Below are 27,486 nucleotides of genomic sequence, written 5' to 3'. Positions count from 1 at the left end.
TGTATCTGTCATGATCTCCACGTAGAGGGGTCCGTGTGTATCTGTCATGATCTCCATCTACAGGTCACCGCGTGTCATCACCACACCACAACCATCACGACCACCGTCACCACCACCATCAACACCACCACCACCATCACCACCACCATCATCACCACCACCATCACCACTACCATCAACACCACCATCAACACCACCACCACCATCACCACCATCATCATCAACACCACCATCACCACCACCATCAACACCACCATCATCATCACCACCACCATCACTACCACCATCACCACCACCATCAACACCACCACCATCATCATCACAATCATCACCACAATCAACGCCACAATCAACACCACCACAATCAACACCACAATCACGATCACCACAATCAACACCACAATCAACATAAACAACTGCAACAACATCACCACCATCACACCAATCAACACAAACAACAGCAACACCATCACCACAATCAACACACAAATGAGCACCACCACAACCATCACCACCACAATTAACACAAACATCACTACGCCGCTACATTACGTCGTCTGGCTTTTGAGGAACTTAATTTACTTCAAGATTTTTGGGGGGTTCCGTATATATTAAAACAAACAATAATAATCGTCACAATGTCTGACATGACTATTCTTTATTATCAACAGTTGCACAGCGCTTATGTTGTTGCACACGTAACGAATGTTTCCACCTCCCGAGAGCGTTCTGTTTCTGTAGTGCATCACAAGATAAGAGTTCTGACCTTCTCATGCTCTGTCATCAATACAAACACAATGATTCTGAATCAAACTGAATACAGCATGCAATATCGGTATCAAGGTCAAGTAGTGTAATACATTCACGGCCACAGGCTCATGAACATGAGAGCAAAATATGTTCAACGTAACATGCTACTCGTGTATATTGTTACAGTGGGAGTCCTGAAGGGTTCATGTGTTGTTGTTTAAATGTTTTACGCCAATAAATATATTTTAAAAATACATTGACTTCGTTTACTTTTTATCGTATCATTTTCAGTTTCTGGGTAATGAAATTCAAAATTGAAACGATTGCAATTCGATTTCATAATTTTCAGTCAATCTCTCAAATAAATGGACAGATTGTACAGCCAATTAATATAATGATTGAAATATTTCGGCGATTTTTGAATTGCCTTAGTGAATCAGTCTATTTACAAACTGCCTGAAAATGTCAAACAATTTGCCCAATTGCGTTGATCGATGCTCATGACATCAATCACTGTATTGTCTTTTCCAGACTCCATTATTTTACAGACCACCATCATATAGCTGGAATATCGCTGACTGCGGCGTTAAACAACAAACAAACAAATAAAATTATTTTACACTTTGATCACTTAATCGTAGCAGAAGAGCTTCAATGTTCAGTGTTTAACAAAGAGCACACGCGATTGTAAAGAAAGTCATTCGAGGCGAGTTTGCATCTTTCGTCTAGGACTTGAGCCATGTCTCAAATACGACATAATTCTTCGTCAGCCAGTTGATATTTGTAGTTGTTCTATCCAGAACTTCCTTAAACGCAGTCCCAGCCTCGGACACATCATCGCCACTGTTCATAAAGTCCTCTACCTGAAACATTGATTCATTGTCCTGAACATGACCATTGTAAATTCAAACGTTTGTATATACTGCGTCCATCTGTCACCCATGAATAAATGCAACCCTCGTGAAGGTCCGGATTAGAAGCTTTTCGCATATACAGTAAACTACGGTTATAACGAACTCAAAGGAACTACTAATTTTAGTTCGTTATAACCGTAGTTCGTTATGAGTACATATACAGCATGACTACAGCAAGTAGTCGCGACCAAAAAGTAAGTTCGTTATATCCGTCAGTTCGTTGTAAGCGTGTTCGTTATAACCGTAGTTTACTGTAATATAAAGCGATGTTTGGCGGGATTGAGAGTTCAGGCACGCTGATTTGGTTGATTGCATGTCATCGTATTGCGTCAATCACTGGGTTGTTATGTCCAGGCTCGATTATTTACAGACGGTGGTCATAAAGCTGGAATATTGCTGAGTGCGGCGTTAAACAACAAACCAACAAACAAGAATGACCGTTTTTCAGGGGATGGAAAAACTAACTGTATACAACCCCCTGACGCATTGACGAAGGAATTTAAGATAGTAATCTGCTATGTCTAAGATTGCTATAAGTCATTGTCATCATTCAAGTCTCTCGTGTTAAAGAAAACGACACGGGCTTGTAACACTGAAACGCCACGTTACATTAATACGTTAAACATGATTCCCTTACTGCATACGCCCCCAGTGTAGTGTTTTAACTAGCACTTGACACTATAGCGCTGGAGAAACAAGAGATGCTTTAACTAGCATCATAATGTACAAGGGTTGATTGACTTCTGAGCTTTACATTGAAAGGTTAGACCTGATGACAAGAAAAGGATTTATCTTTCAACATAATCCTTTGGAATCCTAGAAAGGACATTGTCGCGTTGTCTTACTGTCGTGTTGTCGCCCTTCCAAAAACAAACCAACAACAAAAAGTGTCAACCTTTACCGAAGCGCGACAATGCGAACATATGACATTTTGACCACCTGTCGAATTGTCGCGTTATCGACAAATTGAAAAGCTGCCCACGAATCGTGGCACGATGACACGAAATCAGTCAAGCGCCACCACCCAGCCCTCTTTATATACCGGTTACCTAAACGAACATGGAGGACAGAGGACAACGAATCGTTCCCTGTGAATGGGCAAGTTTACATTCAAGGTAGTCATCGAACGAGCATTCCAAGCACTGCTTGTACAATGACGCGGCCGGGGATCGAACCCAGGACCTTCTGCTCTCCGGGTGCGCGCACCACCACTAGACCACGGAGGCGGTCTGAAGGGGTTAGGATTTGTACTAAAAAGAATCACACCTTCTTATATTCTTGCTCTGTGTTATACTTCTCTGAAATATCTCGGATTACTTGGTACAGCCCGGATCGTGTCGTTATTCTGTAAAACAACAGATAGTTATGAAACACTATATCATGTTTGTTGTTATTAACGTCGCACCTAATACCATTGAGGCTATATGACGGAGGGGGCACGGGTGGCCCAGTCGTCTAAGGCGCCGCAATTCGCTGTGCAGTGTTGCGTCCCTTGGGCATGCCAGAAACCTATGATCGTGGGTTCGAATCCCGGTTCGCCCCGATGATGTTTCTAGGTTTGTCAGCACCATACACGTGCTCGTGGGTTTCACCGAAGTGGTAAACGTCTGAGACCTGCATCACTTCGGGCTTTCCTCCCACATTAAGCTGACACGCCGTGATATAAATGGAATAGTATTAAAAGCGGCGTTAAACCCAACTCACTGACTCACTATATGACGTACACCTGTATAAATTAAAGTCTGTACCAGACAAACCAGTGATTGCTAATATGAGCAACGTCCCACGCCGGTGGGGGAAGATAACACACACACCGAGCCCAGCCACCCGAGTCACCTCGTATGACAAGTGAAGATCCGGTTAGAATTGGTATTCAGCAACCCATGCTTGTCGTTAGAGGCGACTAACGGGATCGGGTGATGAGACTCGCTGACTTGGTTGAAGCTTGTCGTCGTATCCCAATTGCGTTGATCTATGCTCATGATGTCAGACACTGGATTGTCTGGTCCAGACTCGACTATTTACAGAAAGCCGTCATATAGCTGGAATATTGCAGTGTTCAATAACAGCTAACAAATAAATCACATAAAAAGCTTATGTTGCTGGGGACCAATTCTGTCAAGGATACCTAATTATGATTATTTTGTACAACAGTAAATTGTTGCAATACTTTCATCACGTTTTATAGCATTGAAAGAATGCATGTTTCATGACACAGATTCTTATTACTTTGCATAATACAAAGGCCTACTAATTTCCTGGTGCTAATACGCAGTACACTAACATAAAGGCCAACTGGTCCTCTGGGTCACCTTACTCTGACAACACAATGGTCAACTGGTCCTCTGGAACACCTTACTCTGACAATACAATGGTCAACTGGTCCTCTGGAACACTTACTCTGACAATACAATGGTCAAGTGGTTCTCTGGAACACTTTACTCTGACAATGCAATGGCCAAGTGGTTCTCTGGGACACTTTACTCTGAAAATACAATGGCCAAGTGGTTCTCTGGGGCACCTTACTCTGACAAAACAATGGCCATGTGGTTCTCTTGGGCACCTTACTCTGACAATACAATGGCCAAGTGGTTCTCTGGGCCACCTTTCTCTGACATCACAATGGCCAAGTGGTTCTCTGGGCCACCTTTCTCTGACATCACAATGGCCAAGTGGTTCTCAGGGTCACCTTATTCTGACAATACAATGGGCAACTGGTCCTCTGGAACACTTTACTCTGACAATACAATGGTAAAGTGGCTCTCTGGGTCACCTTACTCTGACGATACAATGGTCAACTGGTTCTCTGGGTCACCTTACTCTGATAATACAATGGTCAACTGGTCCTCTGGAACACTTTACTCTGACAATACAATAGTCAACTTGTCCTCTGGAACACTTAACTCTGACAATACAATGGTCAAGTGGTTCTCTGGGTCACCTTACTCTGACAATACAATGGGCAACTGGTCCTCTGGAACACTTTACTCTGACAATACAATGGTAAAGTGGCTCTCTGGGCCACCTTTCTCTGACATCACAATGGCCAAGTGGTTCTCAGGGTCACCTTACTCTGATAATACAATGGTCAACTGGTCCTCTGGAACACTTTACTCTGACAATACAATGGTAAAGTGGCTCTCTGGGTCACCTTACTCTGACAATACAATGGTCAACTGGTTCTCTGGGTCACCTTACTCTGATAATACAATGGTCAACTGGTCCTCTGGAACACTTTACTCTGACAATACAATAGTCAACTTGTCCTCTGGAACACTTAACTCTGACAATACAATGGTCAAGTGGTTCTCTGGGTCACCTTACTCTGACAATACAATGGTAAAGTGGCTCTCTGGGTCACCTTACTCTGACAATACAATGGTCAAGTGGTTCTCTGGGTCACCTTACTCTGATAATACAATGGTCAACTGGTCCTCTGGAACACTTTACTCTGACAATACAATGGTAAAGTGGCTCTCTGGGTCACCTTACTCTGACAATACAATGGTCAACTGGTCCTCTGGAACACTTTACTCTGACAATACTCAAGGGCAAGTTATTCTCTGGGACACTTAACTCTAACAATACAATGGTCAGCTGGTCCTCTGGAACACTTTACTCTGACAATACAAGGGCAACTGGTTCTCACGGGCACCCTACTCTGAAAATACAATGGCCAAGTGGTTCTCTGGGGCACCTTACTCTGACAAAACAATGGCCAAGTGGTTCTCTTGGGCACCTTACTCTGTCAATACAATGGCCAAGTGGTTCTCTGGGCCACCTTTCTTTGACATCACAATGGCCAAGTGGTTCTCAGGGTCACCTTACTCTGATAATACAATGGGCAACTGGTCCTCTGGAACACTTTACTCTGACAATACAATGGTAAAGTAGCTCTCTGGGTCACCTTACTCTGACAATACAATGGTCAACTGGTTCTCTGGGTCACCTTACTCTGATAATACAATGGTCAACTGGTCCTCTGGAACACTTTACTCTGACCATGCAATGGGCAACTGGTTCTCACGGGCACCCTACTCTGACAATACAAAGGCCAAGTGGTTCTCTGGGACACCTTACTCTGACAAAACAATGGCCAAGTGGTTCTCTTGGGCACCTTACTCTGACAATGCAATGGCCAAGTGGTTCTCTGGGACACTTTACTCTGAAAATACAATGGCCAAGTGGTTCTCTGGGGCACCTTACTCTGAAAAAACAATGGCCAAGTGGTTCTCTTGGGCACCTTACTCTGACAATACAATGGCCAAGTGGTTCTCTGGGCCACCTTTCTCTGACATCACAATGGCCAAGTGGTTCTCTGGGCCACCTTTCTCTGACATCACAATGGCCAAGTGGTTCTCTGGGGCATCTAACTTTGACAATACAATGGCCAAATGGTCCTCTGGGACACTTAACATTGCACAATAACATGGCCAAATGGTCCTCTTGGACACTTCACTCTGACAATACAATAGCCAAATTGCCCTCTGGGACACTTAACATTGCACAATACAATGGCCAAATAGTCCTCTGGGACACTTAACATTGCACAATACAATGGCCAAATAGTCCTCTGGGACACTTAACATTGCACAATGCAATGGCCAAATAGTCCTCTGGGACACTTAACATTGCACAATACAATGGCCAAATGGTCCTCTGGGATATTTTACACTGACAATACAATGGCCAAGTGGTTCTCTGACACTTAACTCTGACAATACATTGGCCAAATGGTCCTCTGGGCACCTTACTCTGACAATACAATGGCCAAGTGGTTCTCTTGGGCACCTTACTCAGACAATACATTGGCCAATACATGGTCCTCTGTGACACTTAACATTGCACAATGCCATGGCCTAATGGTCCTCTGGGGCACCTTACTCAGACAATACAATGGCCAATACATGGTCCTCTGTGACACTTAACATTGCACAATACAATGGCCAAATGGTCCTCTGGGGCACCTTACTCAGACAATACAATGGCCAATACATGGTCCTCTGTGACACTTAACATTGCACAATACAATGGCCAAATGGTCCTCTGGGGCACTTTACTCTGACAATACAATGGCCAATACATGGTCCTCTGTGACACTTAACATTGCACAATACAATGGCCAAATGGTCCTCTGGGGCACCTTACTCAGACAATACAATGGCCAATACATGGTCCTCTGTGACACTTAACATTGCACAATACAATGGCCAAATGGTCCTCTGGGGCACCTTACTCAGACAATACAATGGCCAATACATGGTCCTCTGTGACACTTAACATTGCACAATACAATGGCCAAATGGTCCTCTGGGGCACTTTACTCTGACAATACAATGGCCAATACATGGTCCTCTGTGACACTTAACATTGCACAATACAATGGCCAAATGGTCCTCTGGGGCACTTTACTCTGACAATACAATGGCCAATACATGGTCCTCTGTGACACTTAACATTGCACAATACAATGGCCAAATGGTCCTCTGGGGCACTTTACTCTGACAATACAATGGCCAATACATGGTCCTCTGTGACACTTAACATTGCACAATACAATGGCCAAATGGTCCTCTGGGGCACTTTACTCTGACAATACAATGGCCAATACATGGTCCTCTGTGACACTTAACATTGCACAATACAATGGCCAAATGGTCCTCTGGGGCACTTTACTCTGACAATACAATGGCAAATTGGACCTCTGGGGCACTATGCGCAATAGAAAGATTAACTGCTTCTCAGGGACACTTTACTTTGTATAAGAGAAAGTTCAGCTCGTTCTCTTGAACACTTTACTTTGACAATAAAATGGTCAACTGATTCTGTGGGAAATAACCCCGTGTGAAAACAAGACGAGTGTTTGACGGAGCAAATAACATACGCAGAACCAAGGCGAGCAAAGTGATGCTTGACAAAGTTCCAGGCGAGCTCCCGTCCCCACCGGCTGTTCGCCACGTATGTGACAGTGGACAACACGTCCTGGCCTTTGACCTCACTTGAATTTAGGGACATTTCCAGCACTCTAAAATTAGAAAAAAACAATGCCATTTAAGTGCAAGACATACTCAAAGTCGACAAAGCAATTCCTAAGGGGAGTGAGTGAGTGAGTATGGTACCCATGTGGCGAATCAAACCCGGGTCTTCGGCGTGACGAGCGAACGCGTTTACCACAAGACTACCCCACCGCCTCAATATAAGGGCTGGAAGATTGGTACTCACAATATGATTTAAATACGTCACAATGTTATACCGTTGCGCCGCCATACATCGGTGTTAAAACTACAATTCTGGATGGTCGATGTGGTAGCTTGGTGGTTAAAGTGTTCTCTCGTCACGCCTGACCGGGTTCGATTCCCACATGGGTAAAATGTGTGAAGCCCATTTCAGGTGTCCCCCGTCGTGATGTTGCTGGAATTTTGCTAAAAGCGGCGTAAAACCATACTCACTCACTCTTCATCCGTTCATGCTATTCACAACCGTGGACCCTTGCGTGTACAGTAGAAAATATTAGTGACGCTAAAGACGCTTTTAGCAATATTCCAGCAATATCATGGCGGGGGACACAGAAATGGGCTTCACACATTGTACCCATGTCGGGAATCGAACCCGGGTCTTCGGCGTGACGAGCGAACGCTTTAACCACCAGGCTACCCCACCGCCCCTAAACGCCTCGTTGGGGGATTAAGAAACGTTTAGAGTGAACGATCGATTGCTTCCTTTAAAGAGTGATCAGTATAGGTCAATTTGTCTTTCCTCGCAAATTCACTTTGTCTGCTGCTTCAGAGTTTTGAAGCACAATGTGTAAAGTTCCTTTCTGGTGTCGTCAGCTATGATATTACTGGCATATTGCTAAGCGTGGCGTAGACCTGCCTTCATTCACTAAGTTAACGTTAACTACATAACTTCTATCGTTGTCAAACACAGTAATGAATTTAACAACTACATGCTCACTTTGACAATACAGAACAACTAATAGTAATATTTTAGCAGAAAATGTGAAACAAAGCATTGTTAATATGAACATTGTGTGAATTCAATACATTATGTTTTGTAAGTAGTATTTTATATATGTGGTGAGACGTGGATGAATCTTGATATCCGTACAATCACGGTTATGTTTCGATTTTTTAAAGTTAACTTTTGTTTTATCCCCGTTATATCACGGCGTACCAGCTGGATGTGGGAGGAGAGCCCATGACCATGAAGGTCTGAAGACTGAAAGGGTGATGACAAGTTTAGCAACATAATCAGGACGAAAATGGATTCGAACCCACGATCATAGGTTTCTGGCCTGTCCTAGACACTCAACTCTGCAAAGCCAATTGCAGCGCCTTAGACGACTGAGCTACCGGCCTCCTCCGCTATAATCGGAGTACTGTGGACTCTTTTAAATAGGTTCTTATATTATGGAAAGGGTTGTGTCGCATTTGTTTAAGATCTGTGTAAATGAGCTCAGTTATACGCCACTTTTAGCAATATTCCAGCAAAATCACGGCGGGGGAACACAGAAATGGGCTTCACACATTGTACCCATGTCGGGAATCGAACCCGGGACTTCGGCGTGACGAGCGAACGCTTTAACCACAAGGCTACCCCACCGCCCCCTAGAACAAACATTTAAGATCTGAAACAATCCCATCGTCAAACAGACGTATGTATAATAGTGACACACCCACCTCTGCAGTAGCCAGGGTTCTCTGGTGCAGGACAGAGCCTGTCTCAGACTAGTCTTCTCCGAGCTGGTCTGCTCCATGTGATATCTCTCATAGACAAAGTCCCAGTGTGCCAGACTCCCGTGTCTAACTGCTGTGCAGTAGAACGTACTGCGCAGGTCCGGATATATCCTGGAACATGGCGAAAACATGTGAACACTCTGCTTGACCAGCACTGGTAAGAATCCATGTTTGAATTCGTTTCATACATGACAACCAACAAAGTATAATAAATTAAAATTGTTAGTTAACAGGGAGCGGTTAGGCAGAAGAGCTGTAAAGGAGTGGTGAAAGACGCTTGTTTCTGGGGTCCTCGCTACCAGCGCACCTTACACTACCGCACCACACCCCACACCAAGCCACGTGATATTGGCTCGAGCTTACAGTAAAATCCGACTCACTCACTTCAGTTATCAATACATAAGTTACCTTTGCATTTGAGTTAGAAAAGTATTCATAATTGTCGTGATCATTATTTTGACTCTGTGGAATCCGTGGTGTAGTGGGTAGAGGGTCTGCCCGGAGAGCGGACTGTCTGAGGTTCGATTTCCTGCCGCGTCACACCGAAAGACGTTGCCAGATGGTACATGTTGTCATCTTGCCTTGCTCTGCGTTCGGCATTAGGGGATTAAACAATGTCGGCTCGGTGTTAGGATACCAAGCAGGGCCAGTACAACAAAGCTCCCGAACACATGCATGCACCTTGCAATATAAGTGAAATAACCTTGAACGTTACGTTCCCCACCGACCTAACCTCTGAATGTCATCGTGTTTAAAACCTGCATGTAGATAAATGTACAACTTACGGGTTGTTTGTGTGATCCCCCATCCAGATGGAGAAGAGTCTTACAGCTGTGTCCACGCAGTCCTCGTAGTCATAGTTACATGCCAGCGACACCATCTGCGATATTTCAATCCTACGAAAAGACCAGGGAATGATAAGGGCTCTTTCCGGCCAAGGGATATACATAATTAAGAAGCGTCATCTTCACAAACCATTATGAACGTTCAAACGAAAGGGAATCAGACCTTGTTCATTTCAGCAAATACATTTTGGGGATTAATTGCACTGTAAAAAATGATAATGTCTTCAGGATTTTTTATTTTTTTATCATGAACATGTTATTTTTCTCAGATGTACAAACAAACAGTACAACATAATTTTATGATAAAATTCGTCTTTGGTCATGGACTTAGTCATGCTTAGTTATTCCCCATGTTTGTTTGTTTGTTTGTTTCTTGTTTAATTTCCGCACTCAGCAATATTCCCGATGTTTGAAAATATTTGCCTCTTTCACTCATTTAAATCATACTTGAATTTGTCCATTACAGGAGTCCAAAAATAGCAAAAAATGTTGGTAGCCATTTAAATGGCTTGTCATTTATTTTAGACTAATATTTCAAACCTTTCCTCAACCTTAAAATTTAACATTTAAATGTACCTCCTCCTTATTTTACTGTTAGCGTAAAGTAAAACGACTGTCTGCATCTGCTTGATAACATCCATGATCCTTCTACATACTTTTCGATAGGCGCCATATCCTCGGTGATGTTTGTACCAAGTGCTGTTAAAGGGATGCTGACGGTCTTCTTCATGAAGTCCTGAAATATATAATGATGGGTGTATGCAATGTTTACTGCATCGTGCCATCCTCATGTATTGTGTAACTGTGAACACTGGTAATACACACAAGTCAAGGAGGCAAGTGAGTGAGCGTGTGAATGCTTTTGTGTGTTTGTTGTTTAATGCCGCACTCAAGCTGTATGACGGCGGTCTGTAAATAATCGAGTCTGGACCAAATGATCCAGTGACAGACATCGTGATAATCTATCAACGCAATTGGGATACGATGAAATGCATCAGCCAAGTCAGCGAACAATACCACCCGATCCTATTAATCGCATCTTACGACAAGCATAGTCGCCTTTTACGGCAAGCACTCAAGGCAATTTTGTTTATGTATTTATGTTCTAACTGACTTTATCACCTCAAACATTCCATAGAGTTGGGTACGCTCCAACATAGCGTCCACATAACCAAGTTCCCGGCTGAAGGCTCTCCAAGGAGCGTAATCTAGATCTGTGCTCAGATAATTGACGGTCCGGAGTGCAGTGTCCTGATCCAACATCCCTGCACTGGAAGTACATATACACGTATATAACATTGTGCAAGTTGATAACAATCGCTAATTAATCGCGGCAAACATTACGCACGGAGAGTAGATGGATGGGTGCCCGAGACCAGCAAGACTAACTTCTGAGATTTTCAAGTGTTTTGGTTCTTCCCCACGCTGTACCACATGTGAAATGTAGGGTCTTTTCGGACATGGGTCTTTGTTAGAAACATCCTTCTCTTTACCCATCAGTGAATGGGTACCAGGTCGGATGAGAGTGTGACTGTAAACCTTCTAGCGCCCTTTAAGGTAGCTTTGGTCCTTAATTTTTGGACCCTGGCACAGTCAGGCTGGTTAGGCTCATCATCAGCTCAGGGCCCTTGACCCCTCTACACGGAGCCTAGACAGCGAATGGGACTTCTCACAGGAAGCGCTGCCTAGTCAAACCCACCCAGAACTTTTCGGAGAATGTGAAGACTCCAAAAAACTGCAGCCTTCTGCATTACCCAGATCGTCAGATGGGCTGTATTCCTGGCAGCAAACCCGGTTACTCTCCCAATGTCAGTCAACAGATTTGGAGGTACCAAACCTAAGGTACCGAGAACAATGGGGAGTCGGACAACTTGGTACCTGGGATGAAAGCGTGACATTTCGCATATTAGCCATGCTTTTTCCTGAATCTTGTGCACCACACTTGTGTCAAAAGGGACAGAGGATTCAGTGATTTAAAGGGCAAGGGCAAAGTTATTGGCCTTGAAAGGTCTTAGGCTCTATACGGGTCTATTCCAAAAAAATGGTATAATTGTCATTTTCCATGACGCCCTCTTCATATTCTGAGTCGTACTATGGATGGACCTCTGAGTCAAAACCACAAGCATGGCGTAGACGGTAATTAACGGATCGAGCCACGTCATTATGTCGCTTAAGATACTGGATTCGTGCCAAAGCTGGGCATCCACTGACAATGTGTTGGACAGTCTTATTAAATTAATCGCATAGTCTACATTTCATATTTACATTTGGATGTAAATTCACATATTGACGACCCTGGGCAGCGAAAAGGAAGTCTTCTGTTTCACTTTTCAGGCCACTCGACTTCATGCGAATGACTCTGCAGGGTTAGTGGTCTTTTCAACATACTGCTCATTAACTCGATACAGTAGTCGTTCAGAAAGCCCCTCCTTGAAAAACAGTCGGGTCGATTTGATATGGCACTTTGCTTGATTGACACTCATTTCTGTACCATCTACACTGACATTGAGATTACGTCCCACATCCTTGGCTCGTTTAAGAAAACTGTGGAATGCCTTGTTTTCATCATGCGTCTTGACGTGCTTCACATGCTTCTTTGGGCATTGTGACCTCCATCTGTATAAGTACGCATAGACCTGACCTTTCACGAGATGGCCTGGCCTTCCACGAGGTTATTATGATTATTATTGTTATGATTATTATTAAAGTTGATTACTTAAAATGTAAACATCTTTCAGCATGCTATTGAGGGAATCCTTTTCAGTGACGTTACTCTCGACTGTGTATGATACATCACGCTAAGGGATTGTAGCACCTTCTAAATCATGCAGTGCACTTAGTTGTTAGGTGTATGTAAATATTCCAACTTACTTGGCTAAGTTCCAAGCGTCGTTGATAATCTGCGCCCGATTTATTGGGTCTATTATCTGAAAAAAGAAAATATACAACTTTGTTTAGGCAGATATCAGCACGATTTATATTAAATCCACGTGACAAATTTATATCTTCAAAAACCATATGTTTAATACCCACGTGGCACTACGTGAGCAGGGAAACATAACCTGTCACGTGTGTCATAACACTAGCAAAGAATTTGATTGGCCTATATGCATACTTCTACCTTTCTCGTACTACTTTGATTTGATTTGAATTTGCATTTGAATTTGAATTCGATTCAATTTGATTTGATTTGATTTGATTTGATTTGGTTGGTTGGCTGGCTAGTTTGTTGACTAGTTGATTCGAGAGATATTATGTCCTGCAAATGGATCATGGGTACATACATGTAAAAAAGATAGCGTTATCAATACGGTAAGTCAATATGACTGATTTCACAAGTAAAAAAATATAAAAAGAAAGCATCTAGCAGAGATACCCACTTGCTCAAACATCTTTGACTAACGTCCACCGCCCCCTCCCACCAGCACCCAAACAAAACGTTGTAGCAGGAGATACAAGTTATCAGATCTGTAAATGCTTTAGTAAAGGAACAGTGCCTGCACATAATTTGGCACTATATATTAAATGGGGCGGTTCACTCTGGCGTTGTATTCCTACGCGAATTCCATTTGTGAATGATTCTCATACACATTGATAATTTTAAGATGCCATAACATGATAAAGAGAGGATTACCGTGTGTTACCGTTTAGTCATTATCATATTAAGAATGTAAGAAACGTACAACTTTATGGATAACAACTTCTGGTTTATTTCAAAAACGAGGTTTCGATGTAGATTCTTCTTTTTCATACTTACTCAATCACTTCTCGAATGCGAATCAAACAGAAAGTAGGAATGTGTCAAATTACCTTATGGTTTGATGACAAAGTGTTGATGATGTTATTCCAGTTGTTTGTGTCGTAGTTGACCCTGAAGAAACCACACTCCTGAATATTCACTAGGATCCATCCACCGTTCGGCACATCCACGTTCAGCTCCACTTCAAAACACGACCATTATAATGTAAGCGAGTGAGTGGGTTTCGGTTAACGCCGCTTATTTCAGTTATACCACGACGTGATGCAAGTCTAAGACGTTTACCACTGGAGTGAAACCCATAACTAGAAAGCTGAAGTACATAGACATGTCGTCATGGCAAACCGGAATTCGACCCCAAGATCTTAGGCGCGTTTCTGGCACATCTGGGATTCAGCTCTGCAAAGCGAATTGGCACCTGAGATCGCTTGGGCACCCTTGGCGTTTCTGAGTATACAACTGACACGCCGTGATATAACAAAATAACTGGTTCCAGAGGCGTTAATATAAGCGACAAAAGCCATAATTATGCTAAAACACACCTCACTCACACTGTGCAGAGTTGCGTCCCTTGTGATGTACATTGTCAACTGGTGGGGTTTCACTGGTATACCTCTGAGACCTAAATAAATGCGGCCCAAACTAACTCATTCACCAACCACCAGAACAAATCAAACTCACCCGCCAACCAACAAAACCATTCACTCACTCGCCAACAGAACCACTCATTCGCCAACAGAGCCACTCACTCACCAACAGAACCACTCATTCGCCAATAGAACCACTCACTCGCCACAGAACAACTCACTCACCAACAGAACCACTCACTCACCAACAGAACCGTTCACTCACTCACTCACAAACGGAACCATTCATTTGCCAACAGAACCACTCATTCGCCAACAGAACCACTCATTCGCCAACAGAAACACTCACTCACCAACAGAACCACTCATTCGCCAACAGAACCACTCACTCACCAACAGAACCACTCACTCGCCAATAGAACCACTCACTCGCCACAGAACAACTCACTCGCCAACAGAACCACTCACTCACCAACAGAACCGCTCACTCACTCACTCACAAACGGAACCATTCATTCGCCAACAGAACCATACATTCGCCAACAGAACCACCCAATCACTCACTGACGCCATATGCTCTCAATGGTAGTTTCTCAACAACTCACGACTGTCCTCGTTGTACTTGAAATAGTGGACATCAGAGGGCGCGCTGGTAAACTTGACGTTATCGCTTGTTGTGTAAGTGATAGGAATTGTCCACTTGTACCTTAGACGGAAACTTCAAAATATTACCCACTGGGGCACGGATATAGGTGAAGATATCTTGATCATTATACATCTTCCAGCTGCTTGGCAACTTCGTTACAATGTTGTTGTTTTTATTGTTTGCCAAAAGTTCCACGGCAAAGTGACGCAATTGATGTGAATAATGAATGAAAACGTCCATATGAAAGCCATCCTTTTCATGACGGCAAAAGTACATAAAAATAAAAACAGATTGCACCAACCACGGCCAACCCTTCTTTACATGCGCCAGGACCTATTTCAATCAGCATCCCGATGTTGAGTCGATGGTGTCTGTCCCATATAAAGTATGGTACGCAATATCATCGCTGCAGTTAATTTATAATGGATCGCATTTGCGAACGCTTACTAACCTATGTAGTATGTCATATCAAAATGTTTCTTGTTTTTTGTTCAAATTTCATAACACATCAATAAGAATTGTCTTATGCTGATTTTTTTTCCCGAGTTCGGTAAAGAAAGTCGTCGTCATGAGCGACTAAAGGGAGGGCAACTCCATAGTATCGCGGTATCGCCATTTTGTGGTCTGATACATGTGGATTGTGTAGTTTACATCACTTGTTTTGGATTATGGATAATCAATATGCATACGGCCTAGGTTAGGTCAAGGGACATTTTCCAACCAAATGGGTTCTTTTCTAACCAATTTCGAATGGAGGTAGGGGTAATTCCATTTCAAAAAGTTAAGTTATCATAGAAAAGTTAACACGTATACTTACGAAGAGCCGTGACATACAGCAATGAGGCCTGTATTCGATCAAGTGATGAAATATCGTGCTTAGATTTTCATAAGGTAACAGTCGACAGGGGTATGGATGACGAGATTTACCGATGCCGCAAAATTATAGAGCCCCCGATAATATAGAGTCAATCCTTAGCATGTGATGGGTATCGGTTGTACAAGGAATGCTCAGTTAGCCATATCAATCTGTACGTTAAACATATCGTACCCGTATTTTCCAGCATCCTGGTCGGGATTTTCCCCAGCCGAAGACAGAAATCGTTCCTGTGTTAGAGTTACCGTTCCTGATCCCACAGCAACATGGACGACAGGGTAGTTCATCTGAGTAACCCAGGAGTCCATGATTTCCGTCATGTCCAGATCTACTGAGTTGGCCTGGGCTTCTTGAGGAGATGACGTAACAGTTATAATAACAACAACAATCTACAAGGTGACGTCATCACACATACATCTAGGAAAATGTTAAGCACAACCTCTACCGTTTTATCTCTAACGTGTACATTTGACATTGACCTCGTTTGGACATTGTCCAAGAAATCATCGATACATCCTGAGTATTTGGTCATATTTATTTTCTGTTATTCCAGTTATATGTCTGTAAATAATCACGTTTGGGCCAGAATATCTACTGATTGACACCATAGGCATCGATCTACGGAACTTGGATATGATGACATGCATGATGACAAAGTCCGCGAGGCTGACCGCGAGATCCCGTTACGACAAACGAACAGTGTCTTCATTGTGACGCGCGAACGCTCTAACCACGAAGTTGCGCCACCACTCTCACCAAGCTGAAGCATTAGAAGTCTTGATGAACTAAATGATTTGTGTAAATGATACTTATCTCTGTCAAGGCCTTCCACAGGTCGTTGTGTTCAGCATTACCAAAGGCATGTGTTGCAAGGTAGCGCTGATAAGACACAAATGTATCGAATTAACAAAGTAATGTCATGCAAGGAAGCGTGCATGTAAGGGATTGATAGTATGATACTGTATGATACGTGAATAGAATAGAATATTCTGTCTCTGACAAAGCTCCCAGGCCGTATTTCATAGCGTTTACGTGAGAACAAAGCCACACATTGTTTGGAGTACCTGTGAACCTATGAATAGTACATGTAATTGTTATGGCTGTCAACAGAAGATTAACTAGTCCTTCAAATTTTCGAATGCATTATTGTCAAAGTTTTATTGACTCTATTTTTCGTACAATCTTGATTTTTATGCTTGACCAACCCATGTTACATAAAGCATGTTATACAATACCCTACATAGGAGAGTTATTACATTAATTACATAAGTGCTTTAAAGCCAGATAAAAGTAGCCTTAACAAAAGGCAGCATGGTTTGATCAAAGTCGTGTCCTACACTTTCACAATTCGCAAACTTTTATCAGTTTAACTCACGTTCAATCCTTTAATAAACAAGTCCTGCCCCATCACGAGGTGCATCATACGCACGATAGCGGCGCCCTTAAGAACAAAAATAGTATTTGTTAGTTTTCCTACACCTGGGCATAATAATAAAAATAACAACAATAATAATAATTTTGTTGATGGTTCTGTACTGCTTGACGGTACAGAAATGAGTGTCAACCATGCAAAGTGCCATATGAAGTCGGCCCAGAGTTTTTGTGCAGTGTGTTGAGAAGATCAGCAATCCTGCAGAGTCCTTTGCTTGGATGAAGTCGTCTGGCCTGAACAGTGAAACAGAAGGCTTTCTGTTTGCTGCTCAGGACCAGTCACTTCCCAGTGTGATTTTGCATCAAAATGTAAATATGAAATGTAGATGATGCAGTGAATTTAATGGGACTGTCCACCACTTTGTCTGTGGATGCCCAGCTTTGGCACAAACACCTCGCTTGTGGTTTCGACTCAGAGGTCCATCCATGGTACGACCCAGAATATATAGAGGGCGTCATGGAAAACGATAAATACAAAATTCTTTGGAATGGGCATGTACACAGCCACAGACCTATCCAGGCCAACAAACCTGTTCGTATCCTTTTCGATAAATCCAATGAAATCATTTATAGTTACTTTCTGTCCCTTTTGACACTAATGCCATTGACAAGATTGAGGAAAAACATGACTAATATGCAGCCCTCGCTTTTGAAATGTCACGATTGCATCTCAAGTACCAAGTTGTCCGACTCCCCATTGTTCCCGGTACCTTAGGTTTGGTACCTCCCAATCTGTTTACTGACATTGGGAGAGTACCCGAATGTGTTGCCAGGAATGCAGCCCTTCTGACAATCTGGGCTGCGCGTAGAGAGGGCAAGGGCCCTAAGCTGATGATGAGCCTAACCAACCTGACTGTTCCAGGATCACCCAAACCCTCTTTGCTGCATTTATTTATCATCATCATCATCATCATCATCATCATCATCATCATAATTGGCCCCGATCAATCATGCGGACGCCATATTATTGGGGCTATCTATCAACCGGGAGGGCTCGGTCACATGACCCTGTGACCCCATGTACATGTAGCACATACCTTAGAGTATGTGACACTGTCAAATATAGAGCTGATATCTCCCGGTGACATGACGTCAGCAGTGAGGGGATGCGATGACGTCAGACTGTCGGATGACATCACACCGTGAGTGCTTGCAGCAACATGAATGTCCAGCTGAAACAAAACAACTGATATTGACCTTCCCTTCCTGGTTGTGTATGTCTATAGCGTGCCTTAGGTCTTAGGCGAACATTATAACACGTGCTTGCAAAATACCAAAAGTAATATACCATCTCAACAAAAGCAGGTACAGAACTTTAAGTTTTTAATTTATATATCATGCCATCAATGGTCATAAACTAATTTAATTGTCCTTTACATGCGACAAAATACGATTCAGAGGCTTCGCACATACTCGATTATCCAATCTGTTAAGATGTTGCCTTGCTTATTTATTGCTGAATTAATGTTGTATTATAATTTTTACTGAATATATACGGTAATTAAATTTTAATTTCTGAATTAATATAGTCTTTTTCTTTTTTAGAGTCCGATCCAGATACAGACCACCTCTATAATCTCCATTAACCTACCATCTTCCAGCTTGGGTAGATCTCTGCAACTATGTGGTAGTCAAGAAAGGATGCAAGTCCTTCGTTTAACCACAACCAGCTCCACCACTTTGGCGACACCAGGTTACCGAACCACTGATCACAGAAAGGTAGACGTTTATACACAATACTAATACTAATACTTACAATAATAATAACAATTCCAGTGATTATATAGTAATAGGAAAATGGAAGAAGAGGAGAATAAATAGGAAAAGAAGGTGAAGAGGGAAGAAGAGAAGGGAAGGGGGAGAACAAAAGGAGGAAGCTGATAAGAAGAGGGCAAAAGAGGAAGAAGAGAGGAGGAGATGAAGAAAGAAAAGAAGGCAAAGAAGGAAGAAGAGAAGGAAGAAGAGAAAAGGAGCAGGTGAAGGAGGAGAAGAAAGCAAAGAAGGAAGAAGAGAAGAAAGTAGATAAGGAACAAGAGAAAAGGAGCAGGCGAAGGAGGAGAAGAAAGAGGAGAAGAAGGCAAATAAGGAAGAAGAGAAGGAAGAAGAGAGAAACAGATGAAGAGTGAAGGAGAAGGAAAAGAAGGCAAAGAAGGAAGAAGAGCGGAGCAGATGAAGTAGGAGAAGAAGAAGAAGGAAAAGAAGGCAAAGAAGGAAGAAGAGAGGAGCAGATAGGGGAGGAGGAGCAGGAAGAGCAGAAGAAGAAGGAGTTGACGAAGAAATGGAAGGAGGAGGAAAGAAAGAACAGAAGCAAATTAAGAAGACGAAGAAGGAGGAGGAAGAAGAAGGAGGAGCAACATATTTGTTATCCCTAAATTTGATTATCAGGGCGATATCATTGGAAAGATTTCTGCCAGTAATAAGGGGTGTTTTTATTGTATTTATGCATTTAATAACACCTGACACATCAGTCATGTTTTAGACAAAGATGACAAGACAATACTATCGTTAAAGTTTCAGCACACCAAAATAAGAATCATACCATATGTGCAATCTCGTGAGCGATGACCTCCGCTATCCAGTTCTCATCAGAGGCTGAGGAGACCCCAGGTTCATAGAGTAGAGCTTCCCTGTAGGGGATGAGACCCCAACTCTCCGTAGCTCCAGCCACGAAGTCGGGGATGACGATGTTGTCTATAATGTAGAAATCAGATTTCGGTAGGATTTTGTGTATTTGTTGTTTAAAGACGCACAAAGCAATATTGCAACTCTATGACGTCAACTTATTAATCATAGGGTCTGTGCCAGAAAAAAAACAAAGTGACTGAAATCATCAGCAAAGACACGCCATCAAGAAAGTCCAAATAATGTGGGTCAGTACTTTAGTACTTACAAAAAGCATGTGTTTGGTACTGACAAACCTAGAAACATAATCTGGGAGAATCTCGGATTCAAACCAATCATAGGTTTCGCACCTCTGAACATCGAAATGCCGGGCTCCTCTTGCCTCCTAACAAGACGAAGACCCTGACTCGATTGGCCCCTGTTGCAGTATTGGGATCATGCTAGAGTATTGTTACAAGATGCGTAAAATCTCACTCACTCACTCACTCACTCACTCACTCACTCACCCACTCACTCACTCACTCACTCCAAATGGATGTAGGGTGCTCACTCACTCACTCACTCACTCACTCACTCACTCACTCACTCACTCAACCACCAACCCACCCACTCACTCACTCACTCACTCCAAATGGATGTAGGGTGCTCACTCACTCACTCACTCACTCACTCACTCACCCACCCACCCACTCACTCACTCACTCACTCACTCACTCACTCACTCACTCACTCAACCACCCACCCAACCACCCACTCACTCACTCACTCACTCACTCACTCACTCACCCACTCACTCACTCACTCACTCACTCCAAATGGATGTAGGGTGCTTAGCAGTGTTCGAAATAAGCTTATTGTGTGTAATGTTGAAGCTAACCAACCCAGTTTATCGTACACATAGGGAGGCTTGAAGTACTCGGATAATCTGTTAAACATCTTCATCCCATGCATCTGAGCCTTGTCTGCATATTGAATCTTCTTGGGCATCGCAAAGGTCCGATACTGAAAGTAGCAGTGTGTCATGTACAATCAAGTCAACACGCCCTAAACTGGGAGTGTCTATCATGTACAATCAAGTCAAGACGCCCTGAACTGGGAGTGTCTATCATGTACAAGCAAGTCAAGACGCCCTGAACTGGGAGTGTCTATCATGTACAATCAAGTCAAGACGCCCTGAACTGGGAGGGTCTATCATGTACAATCAAGTCAAGACGCACTGAACTGGGAGTGTCTATCATGTACAATCAAGTCAAGGCGCCCTAAACAGGGAGTGCCTATCATGTACAATCAAGTCAAGACGCCCTGAACTGGGAGTGTCTATCATGTACAATCAAGTGAAGGCACCCTGAACAGGGAGTGCCTATCATGTACAATCAAGTCAAGGCGCCCTGAACAGGGAGTGTCTATCATATACAATCAAGTCAAGGCGCCCTAAAGTGGGAGTGTCTATCATGTACAATCAAGTCAAGACGCCCTGAACTGGGAGTGTCTATCATGTACAATCAAGTCAAGACGCCCTGAACTGGGAGTGTCTATCATGTACAATCAAGTCAAGACGCCCTGAACTGGGAGTGTCTATCATGTACAATCAAGTCAAGGCGCACTGAACTTGGAGTGTCTATCATGTACAAGCAGGTCAAGGCGCACTGAACTTGGAGTGTCTATCATGTACAAGCAGGTCAAGGCGCACTGAACTGGGAGTGTCTATCATGTACAAGCAGGTCAAGGCGCACTGAACTGGGAGTGTCTATCATGTACAAGCAGGTCAAGGCGCACTGAACTGGGAGTGTCTATCATGTACAAGCAGGTCAAGGCGCACTGAACTGGGAGTGTCTATCATGTACAAGCAGGTCAAGGCGCACTGAACTGGGAGTGTCTATCATGTACAAGCAGGTCAAGGCGCACTGAACTGGGAGTGTCTATCATGTACAAGCAGGTCAAGGCGCACTGAACTGGGAGTGTCTATCATGTACAAGCAGGTCAAGGCGCACTGAACTGGGAGTGTCTATCATGTACAAGCAGGTCAAGGCGCACTGAACTGGGAGTGTCTATCATGTACAAGCAGGTCAAGGCGCACTGAACTGGGAGTGTCTATCATGTACAAGCAGGTCAAGGCGCACTGAACTGGGAGTGTCTATCATGTACAAGCAGGTCAAGGCGCACTGAACTGGGAGTGTCTATCATGTACAAGCAGGTCAAGACGCACTGAACTGGGAGTGTCTATCATGTACAAGCAGGTCAAGGCGCACTGAACTGGGAGTGTCTATCATGTACAAGCAAGTCAAGGCGCACTGAACTGGGAGTGTCTATCATGTACAAGCAGGTCAAGGCGCACTGAACTGGGAGTGTCTATCATGTACAAGCAGGTCAAGGCGCACTGAACTGGGAGTGTCTATCATGTACAAGCAAGTCAAGGCGCACTGAACTGGGAGTGTCTATCATGTACAAGCAGGTCAAGACGCACTGAACTGGGAGTGTCTATCATGTACAAGCAGGTCAAGACGCACTGAACTGGGAGTGTCTATCATGTACAAGCAGGTCAAGACGCACTGAACTGGGAGTGTATATAAACATACGACCTTATTTATGGTCATAAGAGAGTAGAAGTCGCTGTAATTCACAACTTGTCCACATATCATATCGAGTGTTTACACGTCATGTGAAGTTCGGATATAAGAAATGATTCAACGTTTACACCACTGGGCGGCATTTCTTATGATACTCATATTGTACGCATCCGTCACATTCACTGATTATCCATTAACACAACATATTGCATCAGTGAGTATGAACGTTGGGTTTCACGCCATGCATCTGCGATACCCCAGGGAGTTTCACCTCCATTAATTTATCTAGGTGAGGTGAGGTGAAATGGGGTTTAACGTCGCGTCCAATATTATTGCACTTATATAGCGACTTGCATGTACGTGTGTGTGTTTGTGTGGCTGCTTGTACTGGTCCGGACTGATGCCGATTTATAGTGCCAGCTCACTGAGATACCATGTCGCAGTTTAACATGAATACCCCACTCAGACACAGTCTACTGACTCCGAGTCGACCAGTCCTTGTTTTAGCCCCTTAATGCCGAGGGCCAGACAGGGTAACAACAAGTACCATCTTTTAACGTCTTTTGGTGTGACGCGGTCGGGAATCGAACCCCGGACCTTCCGCTCTCCGCGCGGACGCTCTAGACCACGGAGGCGGTCAATACCACAGGGAGTTTCACCTCCATTTATGTATGACATATACCATGCCAAACCGGAAGTGACGTCACCACAACTGAGCCCAGCATTTCTGACGCTAATGAGCGAAATTTGATTTGACGACCATTCTTAGTTTGTTTATAAGATCGTTGACGATTGTATACTCGAAATGAATATGCATTCTTTTTATAAAATTTAGCCAATATAGTACATCCAAGTTGACGATTTATTTTGAGTGAGAGAGTTGCATCTTTGGTTTCACTTTTATCAGTTTCACCGAAGTGGTAAACGTCTGAGACCTGCATCACTTCGGGCTTTCCTCCCACATTAAGCTGACACGCTGCGATATAACTGGAATACTGTTCAAAGCGGCGTTAAACCAAACTCACTCACTCACTCACTCACTCACACAGTTATATCACAGCGTGTCAGCTTATTGTTTGCAGAAAGTCCGAAGTTAAGCAGATCGTAGAGGCGAAACTAACGAGCTCGGGTATTGTGCTGACCATTATTATGGTGAATCTGCGATTCAAAATCACAAATAGCAAATTCTTGAATGATCAGGTAGCAACATTTGGCACTGAGAATTGCGGCGCCTTTGACGACGGAGTCAGTTTGTATAGGTGAGTGAATAAGTATGACTTTGTATGTACCAAACAATCCAGTGGTTGATATCATGAGCATCGATCCATGCAATTGGGATACGATGACATGCATCAACCAAGTCAGCGAGCCTGACCACCCGATCTGTTACTCACCTCTTACGACAAGCACAGTCGCCTTTTACGGCAAGCTTGGGTTGCTGAGGACCTATTCTACCACGGATCATCACGCGTCCTCAGTGTGTATAAGTTATGTTAGCTTTGCTGTGAGGATAACAATTATAAATTTTGTTTTGGCACTGACTCGCCAAGATTCACAAAAGGAGCATTTAGTGATGCTTACAGTAACATTGCTTGCAATATCTTCCAAGTACTCGTAGTCGCATACGATGAACGCTAGGAGGTACGTTGACATCGTCACCGTCCTCTCAAATGTGTCTGCAACCATCCCGTTACTGCAACACAAGAACGGAATCCCTTTTTTCAAAATAATGCCGATAATAGTTTCATTTGAAACTGAGATCGTGTTTGATGGACAATATTGTGTCCCACTTCTAAAAAAATAACGAAAAGAAATAATTTACCTGAAACACAAAAATCTTAAAATAATAGTAAGGTAACAAAAAATCTTATTCAATTTTCTCTTTGTTTTTCCTTACCTGGCCGGTTCGGTCTTGAGGCGTGGTGCGTTGGAGAGGGCTGTGTAATTCCTACCCCCTCCCTCCCTTCTCAGCAGTGTGATATCAAACTGGGCTTTCAGTGCAGGCTCGTCAAAGCAGGGAAACGCCTTCCTGGCGTGTGGAGCCTCGAACTTGGTTGTCGCCAGGTAGCTGAACAATTCAGGAAATTCAGCAGTCAAGACCACCAACGTCAATACGATAAAATAGTTTGTGGAATATTGTGAAATCGTTATGAAGAAATTATGATCTAATTAATCCACGTCTGTTGAATAGAAACATATGATACGATATTAAATATAAGAAATGACATGATATGATATATTATACGATGCGATATGATACGATTCGATATATGACAGATGATATATGCTAGGATAAGACACGATGATGTATGGGAATTGATACGATGCGGTATCCTTGTGATTTGATGTATGATAGATAACATGATATATGATACGGAAAATATGATATATGAGTGAGAATAGGTTGTGATACCATAAGAAATTTGAGAAGAGGTATGATTCAATACGATATGCTCGGATACGACGGGAAATGATACAATACTATTTGGCATGAGAATGATATGTGATACGATACGACATGATATATTATATATATCAACGCCATGACATGAAATAATCTAATATTATATATGATATGATATGATATGATATGACATGATATGATATGATATGATATGATATGATATGATATGATATGATATGATACGATATGATACGAAAAGTCACGACATGAGTGATATCATCTGACATGATATGACATGACATGATACGATACGATATGATACGATGCGATACGATACGCATTGGCTATGATGTGATTCGATATGACGATACGATGAACTTACACTGTCTGGCCATTCTCATTATACTGGGCAAAGTAAAGTCCAGTTCCTGAGTCGGACAACGGGGCCCCGAAACTGATGTCAATCTGGTAGTGGTGCCCCACAACCAGCCGTTGCGCCAGGTGCAGGGTATAAAACTCCCGCACCGCTTCATAGGATGAACCGGCCACGCCCACTAGAGACGATGTGTTCCCATCGGTCACTCGGAGGCTTGAATTATCGATATTTAGCGAAGGGTGGGCATGGAATGTTATAGTCATTGAAGCGTCTTCGGCAACTGTGTCTATCTTCACATTTCCTTGAAAATCAAAGTTGTCTTTGTTTTCGCCATATATGTTTGGATAGAGAACAAGGGTATAGAGAAACGGTCGGGTGGATATAGGGAGGCGGTAGTTCAGAGGAGCCCCTGCCGGCGCTGGTGCAGTTGGAGGAGTTGATGCTGGGGAGTCATCGGAGCACACTTCACCTGGAACAACAGGTATTTTTGAAAGAGGCATATTTCAGTTTCAGTGGGAGGGAAGCCGGAAGTCAGGTCTCAGGTGTTTACCACTTTGGTGAACCCACGAGCACGGATGTCGTGTTGACAAACATAATTAGGGCTGATCACAGGTTTCTGGGACTTCTAAGGGGCGCAACTCTGCAAACGCTCTCTCTCACACATACACACGCTTGTCAAGGAAGTCCGTGCACTGATGTTGATTGTCAAAGTAGGTAATACATATGTTATAAACTGACATTTTGCACATAATAACACACCATTAATGGAGTCATATATTAAAAACAATCTGCTGCTCGTAGTACAAGTATGAAACTTTATAAATCCTAAGGATTTAACCTGATTTACCTGGCTGGTGAGAATTAAACAATTTACTATGAAGACATATGTGAAATCATTTACTTTGCCAATATTATTTTGCATTTAAGTAGCATCAAATATATTATTCATGTTTGTAATACATTTGGTTGTAGCAGTTGAACAGTATTTCAGTCATAAATTGTTTGATAGACATGACTTAGAAGTTGACGGATGACAAGGTGGACACAATTTTATGAATAACAGTATTAAACAAGTTGTTATCCATAAAATTGTGTCTACCTTGTATTTCAGTCATATCACATCGTGTCCTTTTGATGTGAGAGGAAAACACGAAGCGCAGGGTGGACCGGCCTACCATGGTGAACCAAAGAGTGAGTGAGTTGGGTTTAACGCCGCTTTTAACATTATTCCAGTTATATCACGGCGTGTCAGCTTAATTTGGGAGGAAAGCCCGAAGTGATGCAGGTCTCAGACGTTTACCACTTCGGTGAAACCCACGAGCACGGGTATGGTGCTGACAAACCTAGAAACATAATCGGGGTGAACCGGGATTCGAACCCACAATGATAGGTTTCTGGCGTGTCCAGGGGACGCAACTCTGCACAGCGAATTGCGGCGCCTTAGACGACTGGGCCACCCGTGCCCCCGGTGAACCAAAGAACGCGGATTACAAAGTGGTCGACATTCGCGGATAACAACATCTTTAAGGCACTATTATAGCGACGTTTCGGTATAGGTACTAACACCCTCATCAAGAACACTAATTGGTGCAGATCAACCCCACAAAACACAGAATCAGGGCTAATCTGGGGTTCGAACCAACGATCGTATGTTTCTGAGGGCAGCTCTACACGGCACATTTCGGCGTCTTAGAATTAACACATCTTGTACTTACATAATTCCTCTCCCGTGCCCTTCTTGATCGTGTCAATACACATCTGTGTGATGGCCTCGGGGGTGCTGATCCCGGGGGTGTTGTCACACCGACATACCAATCCCTGACCCCCAGAAAAGTGGACAACTACCCCCACTCCCACGGAGAGCGCCACCAGCAGCAGCAGCAGAATGAAGCCATGGATGGTGGAGACATAAAACCTTGTTTGTCCTTGGGAGCGGACTGCAGATTCTACAGTGATGGGCACGGTGGAGTCCGACAT

The 27,486-nt window shown here is 43.3% G+C and overlaps 1 protein-coding gene across 1 annotated transcript; it reads right to left on the bottom strand.

Annotated features, from left to right (window-relative positions):
* Positions 1-1,475: 1,475 nt before the first annotated feature.
* On the bottom strand, positions 1,476-27,486 carry LOC139460302 (aminopeptidase Ey-like). Its single transcript, XM_071241794.1, has 21 exons — positions 27,225-27,486; positions 25,516-25,978; positions 24,627-24,797; positions 24,311-24,422; positions 21,044-21,164; positions 20,080-20,231; positions 19,132-19,245; positions 18,578-18,712; positions 17,485-17,550; positions 16,919-16,988; positions 16,284-16,455; positions 15,195-15,295; positions 14,056-14,186; positions 13,117-13,172; positions 11,368-11,515; positions 10,902-10,981; positions 10,186-10,296; positions 9,344-9,511; positions 7,549-7,689; positions 2,931-3,009; positions 1,476-1,613 (listed from the first exon to the last, which is right to left on the bottom strand). The coding sequence occupies exons 1-21, from the start codon at positions 27,484-27,486 to the stop codon at positions 1,476-1,478; spliced, it is 2,991 nt and encodes a 996-aa protein (XP_071097895.1).

Source organism: Haliotis cracherodii, unplaced genomic scaffold (assembly GCF_022045235.1).
Source record: "Haliotis cracherodii isolate W230 unplaced genomic scaffold, xgHalCrac1.p SCAF_14, whole genome shotgun sequence".
In the NCBI taxonomy this organism is placed as follows: domain Eukaryota; kingdom Metazoa; phylum Mollusca; class Gastropoda; order Lepetellida; family Haliotidae; genus Haliotis; species Haliotis cracherodii.
This window is presented reverse-complemented; position numbering and strand designations above follow the sequence as displayed.

Bases quoted from the DNA above. Each gene is read 5' to 3' on its own strand.
- LOC139460302 (XM_071241794.1), bottom strand. From the start codon at position 27,486: ATGTCGGACTCCACCGTGCCCATCACTGTAGAATCTGCAGTCCGCTCC. The intron at 13,173-14,055 runs GTAATTTGACAC...TTCTTTTTTCAG, and splicing joins CTTTGTCATCAAACCATAAG to ATAATAGACCCAATAAATCG. The intron at 9,512-10,185 runs GTAAGTTGTACA...GCCATGTTCCAG, and splicing joins GGGGATCACACAAACAACCC to GATATATCCGGACCTGCGCA.